Here is a 9480-nt window from a genome sequence, read left to right on the forward strand (position 1 = left end):
GTTATGGTATCCCTGAAATAACAATCTATAACCAGTCAAAGTTTGGGGAATAACTTGACTTGAGAATGTCATTGTGTAGTGTTTGCCATATAGAGGGTAAGATGAATTTTTGTTAACGTTGGAAGAAAACATTTCCATGTGAAACCCTTGGCAAATAACAAGCTTAAACGTTTTTGCTATTATGATAAACACACGGGATGTATCATTATTTGTGAATTTGATGTGAAATCTACCAGGCATTTATGTATCATTATTTGTTCTGGCCGGTTGTTGAACGAGAAGAGGACATATTGTGGTCACTTTATTTCATTCATTGTAGTTGTTAAACCAATTGGTTGAGAATGTTTCAGTACTTATTGTGGTCACTTATTGACTTTTTTTTTTGTGCAAAGTTTATTTTCTGGTGCTTATTCTCTTCCAATGCAGTTCACCTTTAAACATTTTGATGACTTAACTTTAATTATATGTAGGCATTTAGAAGCAATGAAAAACAAACACAAAAAGGCAAAGACAGAAGAGAATGAGGACTTTCCTGGATGTGAAAAGATCAAATTTCAGGTCGGTACTCTAACTGGGGCAGAGGCATCAATAAGTTTAGTACCGCTGTTGCATTTGAGGAACCAATCACACCGCCTGTTCAAATAGATTATACCCAGCTTCTCATCAATGGACAATTCGTGGATTCAGCATCAGGTGTGTTATCATCCTTTGATTCAAAAAAACTAAGTAGATATTTCGGTTATGATACCTTTTACAATATATTGTAGGCCTTCAAGTTTCTATCTTGATGTTCCTTCAATTCAAGAATGTGTAGTGAAACTGAATTTTTGCAAATTGTATGACTATAGGGAAAAAATTTCCAACCCTGGATCCCAGGACAGGAGATGTGATTGCTCATGTCGCTGAAGGTGAGGCTGAAGATGTCAACCAAGCAGTGTCTGCTGCTCGCAAAGCATTCGACCAAGGACCATGGCCAAAGATGATTGCTTATGTAAGAATATCACACATCGATCATTTGCTTTGTCCTTTCTTTCCTTCTTTATTCTTATTTTTACTTCAAACAATTTTGAAATATGAGTTACGTAATGTAATCTTTGTTGTTAAACTTTTCAGGAAAGATCACGAATAATGTTGCGGTTTGCTGATTTGCTTGAGAAGCACAGTGATCATATTGCGGCTCTTGAAACTTGGGATAATGGGAAGCCTTATGAACAGGCTGCAAATGAAGAAATACCATTGGTGTGGTAAATATAAGCTAATTTGGCATGGTAGAAATAAACATATATGCTAATTTAGGTTGTGGTACATATGTCCTTTTTGTTAATTAATTTGGTTAGTCCTGTATTATGTATGAAATGAAATTATTGACGTTGGATTAGACTTGGTTCGTATGGAATTTGTATTATATAGAATTAGACGTTCAATATTAATGTTTTGGATGGTTGGAGCTAAAATGTGTGCACATTGTTGAATGCTTGATAACATATTTAGTGTTGATGGATTATATTGTTTATACAGGGTACAAGTTGTATTCATAATGGATACAGGTTGTTTAGAATTTTTTTTTTTTAAAAAAAAAAAAAAAAAAAAACACGTTAAAGCATTTGGCTACCAAATATTTTCGTAGCCAAATACGTAATCAAATGTTTTGGTGACTAATAATTTAGTAGCAAAACATAACCCAAAAAGTTTTGGCGACCAAATAATTAGTAGCTAAAACAATTGAGAATGAGAGAAAGAAACTATTTGCCACTAAATTTTTAGTCACGGAATGCACCTTTTGCCGACTAAATAATGTTTTGTAGCCAAATGTGTACTTTCAGCGACTAATTATTTAGTAGTTAAAGGTGACACCTTCTCCGACCACAACAACTTAGTAGCCAAAAAGCCTCATTCGACGACTAAAGTTTTAGTGGCGGAAACATAACATTTGCCGACTAAACATAATTTAGTAGCGAAATGTAGTCACTTTCGGCGACCAAACAAAGTTTAGTCGCCAATACTATTGCCGACAGGGTATAGGCGACGAATTTGGCGACAAAATATTTTAGTCGCTAAATCGTTTCAGCAACTAAATATTGGACTTTTGGCGACTAATTTTTTAGTAGCCAAAAGTGACATTTTTTGTAGTGATAGTCCCTATAGTTTGGGGCTTGTGTCACTTTAATCTCTGACTTTTCAATTGTGATGCATTTGATCCTGAAGTTTGAATCTTGTTCTAAATAAGGACAATTGAACATACCATTACTTAATTTCAAGGACAAAATCATTAATTTGATAAAATATAAACTAATTTGACAAAAATAAATGTCAAAAAAATATTTAAAAATTATTTTTACCTACCAAAAATAAAATTATGTAAAATTGATAAAAGATTAATAAAAATTACATGATTAATTTTTAAAAATTAATTTTACATGATCATCATCCAAATACATAATAAAAATTAATTTGGTAAAAAAAAAATAAATGTTTAAAAGATTTATCAATTTTATATAATTTTATTTTTAGTAGCTAGAAATAATTTTTAAAAATTCAAAAATAATTTTTTGACTTTTATTTTTGTCAAATTAATATATATTTTATTAAATTGGTGATTTTGCCCTTGAAAAATCCAATAGTATCTACAATTGTTCTTATTTGGAATAAGATTCAAAATTCAGGATTAAATGTGTTACAATTGAAAAGTCAGGGATCAAAATGACACAAGTCCCAAATTATAGGGACCATTAGTTTAATTTACCCAAAAAAATATGAAAAATAAAAAAATAATTTTTTTTAAAATTTATTTTCTAAAAGCCAAATCCAAACAAGCTGAATGTTTTTCATGTCCTCCAAAAAATTAAAAAAAATCCTCCGCATATATTATTGCTAGGATGTAGCGAAGGTACGTCATAATTTTAAAGAAGACAATCAGTAACTGTTAGGTGAGATTTACGAGTATGCTTCCGTTTGGGAAGTGGGTTGGCTTTTTGACTTTTTGGTTATTTTAGTCTTGGGCCAAAAAGCCTAGTTTGGGAAGAGTTTTTTGACTTTTTAACTTTTTTGACTTTTTTTGTGAGAGATGAGTGTAATGATTATGGGTTGGATTTGATATTTTGTTTTTTGTGGCTAAAATAACCTATTTTGTTTTTTGTGGCTATTTTAGCCCCTAACCCACCAAAACCAACTTCCCAAACCGTTTATGTCTAACAATTTCAAACAACAACCAATTAAAAAATATATTTTTTCTGATTGACAAAAAAATATTAATTGCTTGTTTTCATTTTTCAGAAAACACTTTTCAGAAAATTTTACTTTCTTATTTTTCGTATTTTTTTATTTTTACTGATTTTTTTTTAATATTTTAAACAATTTTTTTACTTTTTAGATACACCTAATATAAATACACCTAAAAAGTAAAAAAATTATAAAAAAATCTTTTAAAAATTCACTAAATATCAAAAATACAATAATTCAGTAGATTTTTTGTATTTCTATGTATTTATTAATTTTTTTAAATATTTTTTCACAAATTTTTTACTTTTTAGATACATCTAACTAAGGTGCATCTAAAAAAGTTTAAAAAATATTTAAAATTTAAAAATTATTCACTAAAAACAAAAGAATACGAAAATCAAAAAATTCAATTTTTAAAAAATTTAATCCAAAAAATTCAAGCCAAACACAATGAATAAAACATTACCTTGGACAGAACAGTTTGTCAGAAGCCAACTGACAAGAGAAAAAAAAAACACTCAAAACACTAACATCGACTTAAATCACTGGGACCAAACCCAAACAACCAGCAGCCAATCAATTTTTTAGTTGACCCACATTGAGAAAATACTAACAAATTTGGTATACATCACACATCACTCTAAAATATTATTCAAAATCATCACAAACACAATCTATTACAGATCTTTCTCTTAGAATGTCTTACTCATTTATGAATGAGACAGTGTAGTTTGATATGAACTCATAGTGTGAAATTCAACCACAGTATTCAAGTCCAAGTTAAACACTTCAGCCCACAATTGATCAGATACACTTCTTTTTTACTTTCAATGGCTTCCACAATCTTCTCTACCATATTAATGCTTGAACCATCTTGAATAAAGAAGTTCACTTCTCAACATCCATAATTGCTCAATACTATAAGCTTGCACTCACTGTGTTTCGGATTGGCTAAAAAACCCCTAATTGTTGTGAGTATTGCTTTGACACATAGATAATCGAAGGTAAAATTCGAGGAATCCTACACGTATATAGGAGAGAAACAGTCCTACATGTATATAGGAGAGAAACAGTGTTCCTGGTCCATGTATAACAATTTTCATTTTGCTGAGATAGTAGCATTTTTCTGTGAAAACTGCAAACAGCAGTGCCGTCTGGGATTTGGGGACCATTTTATTACAGTCTATTAGTAGTGCATGTACCTAAAAATAAATCACAACTTTTTCAAACTTTCTCCTGAGGCCACCATTTTTCTAGCTTATCTTACATACATACAATACAGAGAGAAGTAAATATTGGGTATATTGGTGATACCAGAGAGAGCAGGGAGGGGTAGATTTTCTTTAATTCACATTACTTTGTGTATGATTTGGCATATATCTGTCAGTGTATATATACATGCACGATTGGCATACACATGGAAAGAGAAAGGAGAAAACAGTAGGTGATTTCATGCGAAAGTAAAACAGAAATGGTAGCTTGGTGGGTTTTTTTCTTTCTTTTATTTCACTGCTTGTGTCTGTCCTGAAACCTAAAAATGGACTTGTTCCACAAAGTTGAAGTAGCATGTTTTAGGGTTTGTAGTTTAGGGTTCTATTTCCTAGGGTTTCTTTCTTAGAGGTGCTAGGGATAAATACAGCATTATGGATCTACTTGTGCAATCAACTATACAGCTTCAAAGTACAACTCCAAGCAGCTGCAGCCTCAACCCTTCCCCCAAAGATTTCTCATTTTGGATTGGATTATTTTTTAGGTAAGTGATAATTTAGAGAACAACTCTCTCTCTCTCTCTCTCTCTCTCTCTCTCTCTCTCTCTCTCTCTCTCTCACACACACACACACATATACACACACAACGAAAATAGATGTTAGGGGTTTCCTTCTGCTCTCAAGCTAACCATTTTTCATCTTCTTTTTCTTAGATTGAGAGTGTCTTAATTAAACCAGTAAAGTCATCTTTTTCATTCATTACAGGCGATACCGGTGGATTTAAAGCTATAGAATTTGTAACAATGGTCCTCATCATTTTTTCCTGATCTGTGAAAGACTTTCCTTTTCTTGTATGAACAATTAAGGTAAGTAGCCACTTTATGGAGTTTCTGCTTGATAGAGAACAACTCAACGCTATGTTTTGTTGGGAAATTTGGGGAAGGATTTAGAAAGAGAAACGGAAAAGGAAAGGGAAAGGGAAAGGGAAAGTGAAAAAGTGTGCGAAATTAAGTAAAATATAGGTATATTTTATTCACATTTTGCCTATTTTTTTCTTCTTTTTTTTTCCAAATTCTTTTCCAAATTGTCTAACCAAACACAACTTAAGAGAACTGGTGATGAACTTTTTTATTTGTCAGTAATAAAATATGCTACAGTTTAGCTGTTATCGAATTTATCAGCCTCTTATTAATTATAGTTAAAAATTAAGTGTCTTTTTTTTGTTCTTTTTTTTTTTTTTTTTTTAAGGTGAAACTCCCCCAAGGCACCCTTCAGAATTTGGAATACTCCCACAAGCTGCTGGTATTGATTAAGCTCTTGATAGACACCAGTGAAAGAAAGACGAATAAAAAATGTTTGAGTTTATGACTCTTAGACTACCCTTGTGGCTTAAAAATTATAGTATTACCCTTAGTGAGTTACATTTCAGAGTAAAGAACAAATTGCACATGATTCACATATGAAAAAATTTTCCTGTCTTTTTTTTACAAGGAGTAAGAGAAAACAAGTGAAGGGAAAGTAACGTAGCAATAAGACTCGACCATAGACGTTTCATCCACCAAACCAATCACATTGGTCAACACTTTAGGGCTTCAATAGTGGCTATAAGAGTTTGATATTAAGCTAACTATTTCATCTTGCAAACTAAAGAAGATTGGTATAAGAAAGTTGAGAACAAGTGGTTAAATCATATGGCCTAACTGAGATAAGAAAGTCCAAATTGGCTGTTGCGTATCTTACTTCTGCTGCTGCTGCTGCTGCTGCGGCCTACTTGTGGTCCTCTCTGAGTAAGTACTAAGTGGATGGATGCATGCTTTTAGGAACCTATGTTGGTCCCTCCTCTAATACCACAGACCACATGCTGGAACTTATCTCTTTGATTTTTTCTTTATTTTAAATCATTAAATACTAATAAGGCAAATTATGAACCAACTAAGCCTAGTTGGGCACCATACTTTCCTTAGAATTTAGTCTCAAGGAGGTTTCAATTCGGAGGTTGAATTAAGGGAGTGCAAGCACGTACGCCATTTGCTAAGGGTGGAGAGATTTTCTTCCATAGTTGTTAATCTAACAACTAACAACTAACATTTACTGATAAAAAAAAAGGGGACAAATTATGTGGTGCAAATGAACCCTTAAAAATTACTACTCAATGTGCTTGAGTTCCGACCAGATTTTAAATATCGTGAGTCACAACCTGGTTCATTATCAATACAATCAGTTTCAATCGACATAATTGGTTCGTCTATTATAAATCTCTTTCTTTTCATTGATACCATATCTGTCAATATTTTTGATATATTGCTATATTGATATCGCTATTTAAATCATGCTTCTAAATAGTATGCAATTTGTTAATTACAAAAATAAAAATAAAAAAGATCATTTAATAAAAAGCAATATGGGTTATTTAGTACTAGAGAGAAAAAATGAAAGGATACTGTTCAAAAAAGGGTTCAGCATCAATCTTCCTTTTTGTGGAGCTAGGGTTAGGGATGCTCTCTTCAATCCATGCTATGCCACATTTATTGATAAAGCTATTTCAAAATGTCAACAAAGCATTAACCTCTCCTTTTGTATTCTGTTGGATGGTCCCGTTATTGAATGCTTACCTCACTTATGTACTACTTAATAATATGAATGTCATTGAATTACCAAAATGTAAATCTAACCAATCAAATTGACAAAGGTGCCACGTGGCAGAAAATATGCCACATCTTTATCTTTTTCTTTGCCCCTAAGATTCTTGCATATTTTCTTTCCCGAAATTCTGACTTATTTTGATAAGTTTATTCTCTGCAAAGGAAGTAGCTAGACTGTGGCATCCAATTGTTTACACAGCTCATCTGGAATTAAGAGCGTACTTTAAAAGACTTTGTTGATGTCATAGATGCTAGTTCATCCTCTTCTTCATCATCCTCATTTGTAAATGTTCTTTACCATGAAGAATTAAATCGATGAGCTGCGAAATGCATGAAATTTCCACCCAATGTAAGTTCATCTCTCATGATCTTTATATATATATATATATAAATAAAGCTGTTCTTAAAATCAACTTCTCTAGAACTTGGGTTATTTTCGTAACTATTTTTATGTTCAATTGGTGTGGTTTCAACTAGTTTTGCTCAAAAAGCCATAAAATTGACCTAATTGTTTCTTCAGCTTCTTTACACAAAATTCCTGAACAACAATTGTTACTTTGGATTCAATAAGTCGCACACAATTCCCCTTGAAAACTTGACTGAATTCTCATCTCTTTTGATCAGTTATTTGCATGATAAACATTTGAAAAAAATAATGAATTTAAGCGATAACCTACCTAAGTTAAGAGACCATCATATGCTGCTATGATTGAGTTAGAAAATATTTGTGTGAATTTTATTTTGAATTTTTTTTATTGCAGAAGTCTTTCCAAGAATTACAAAACAGATTGTTGCAATTCCAGAGATAGATATCAAAGATTATGTATCTATTGACTGATTGAAAAATTTCTAGGTTAAGTTGTTTCCTTGCAGCTCAATGTCTAGAGAAGATGATAACAAGTTCAAGAGAAAAAGATTTTCAAGCAAAGGGAGAAGGTGAAAATAACAATACCAGCAACATCAAACTCAGTACTAAGGCACCATCCAGTTCAAGACAGTGGTCAGCATTCAAAAATCCAAGAATTGTACGCGTGTCACGTTCTTTTGGAGGAAAAGATAGGCATAGCAAGGTTTACACCATAAGGGGATTAAGAGATCGGCGAATTAGGCTTTCGGTTCCCACTGCAATTCAATTATATGATCTTCAAGACAAACTTGGTCTTAGTCAACCTAGCAAGGTTGTAGATTGGTTGTTAGATGCCACAAAACATGACATTGACAAGCTTCCACCACTTCAAATGCCCCTGGGAAATTTCACATTCCATCAACCGACAGCAACCCTAGTTTCTCATGACTTGAGTACCCTTCAATCTTCTTTCTCTCCTTTCTTCAATGCAAATTCAGCGTACTTCAAGGATGGGAATAAGATCAATTACAATGTTGGGAATGAAGAAATGATGGGAAAATCAAAAGATTGGGGATCAGATACAACCATGGGAGCAAAGCTAAAGGGAGTTGAAAGAGAGACAATTGGTGAGAAAATCAAGTGGATGAGAACAAACGAAGAAGAAAGTCAAGATGGGAATGGAGGTAATTACAATCCACAAGTTTCGGCCCATGACTTCTTTCCAATAGCTAGTCATTCTTCTTTTTCGAACATGCTAAGCAATACAATGCCATACAGCAACTACTATCATTGGGACCCTTCAAATTTGTCTTTGTCTCAATTTGGAAGCCATGGATTTGCATCCCAAACCGAAGGTTCTAATAATACTGGTCATTTGGCTTCGCTGCCATCTTCATTTCTCTCTCCACCATCAAATTTCCCTCCATACCATCCATATATTTCTGCTCCAACTGAGAATGACACTAGGCAAATCAACCATTTTCTACCAAATCTCCCCATGCCATCTCTTCATCCAATTAGCTCGCCAGTGGGCGTGAGCACTACTTCCAAAAAATTTCATCTTCATTCGCAGAATGATGAAAGGCAACCGAATAAAGGCAGCACTGGTTCTTGAAGCATATATATATATATTGAAAGTGAATTCATCTCGATGCCTCGGAGTTCAGTGGATAAATTTGCTGCTCCACAGATAATTCTTCAATACAGTAAGGCACTCTTTCTTGTATGAACATGTCAATGTATGTTGCATTTGAAGCATATATATAAATAGAAAGTTTGTAATTGATATGTAGTGTTATAAACTTCTATATGATATTGCATGCCTATTCTGGTTTATGTTTCATTTTCTTGTAGTAATAGAATTTAATTTAGAGAAAATCACTCAACAGTGGGACGGAACAAAGAAAATTTACACAAACATGGTAAGTGCAATTCATCTTGTGATGAGGTACAACTCAAACTCTGTAGCCCTCTATTTTTGTGTATATTTTTTTCATGTCCCACTTTTGAGCGATTTCCCCTTTAATATATAGGTCTGCCATAAAATTGTAGGTGGCTAAAAGTT

At 32.8% G+C, this 9480-nt stretch overlaps 1 protein-coding gene across 4 annotated transcripts; it reads left to right on the forward strand.

The window, feature by feature from the left end:
• The first annotated feature begins 4091 nt into the window (after nucleotides 1–4091).
• On the forward strand, nucleotides 4092–9258 carry LOC114277981 (transcription factor TCP5). Of its 4 annotated transcripts, none has more exons than XM_082909327.1 (4): nucleotides 4092–4972; nucleotides 5141–5293; nucleotides 5676–7418; nucleotides 7943–9258. In XM_082909327.1, exons 3-4 carry the CDS (start codon nucleotides 7385–7387, stop codon nucleotides 9028–9030), a joined length of 1122 nt encoding a protein of 373 aa, XP_082765453.1. In that variant the 5' UTR covers nucleotides 4092–4972; nucleotides 5141–5293; nucleotides 5676–7384; the 3' UTR covers nucleotides 9031–9258. The 4 variants fall into 4 exon arrangements, with proteins under 4 accessions (XP_082765453.1, XP_028075742.2, XP_082765455.1 ...); XM_028219941.2 differs by having other exon boundaries at nucleotides 5193–5293; XM_082909329.1 differs by having other exon boundaries at nucleotides 4093–5293; nucleotides 7923–9258.
• Nucleotides 9259–9480: the final 222 nt, after the last annotated feature.

The sequence above is a fragment of the Camellia sinensis genome, chromosome 15 (assembly GCF_055761805.1).
Source record: "Camellia sinensis isolate YWXY chromosome 15, ASM5576180v1, whole genome shotgun sequence".
Classification (NCBI taxonomy): Eukaryota; Viridiplantae; Streptophyta; class Magnoliopsida; order Ericales; family Theaceae; genus Camellia; species Camellia sinensis.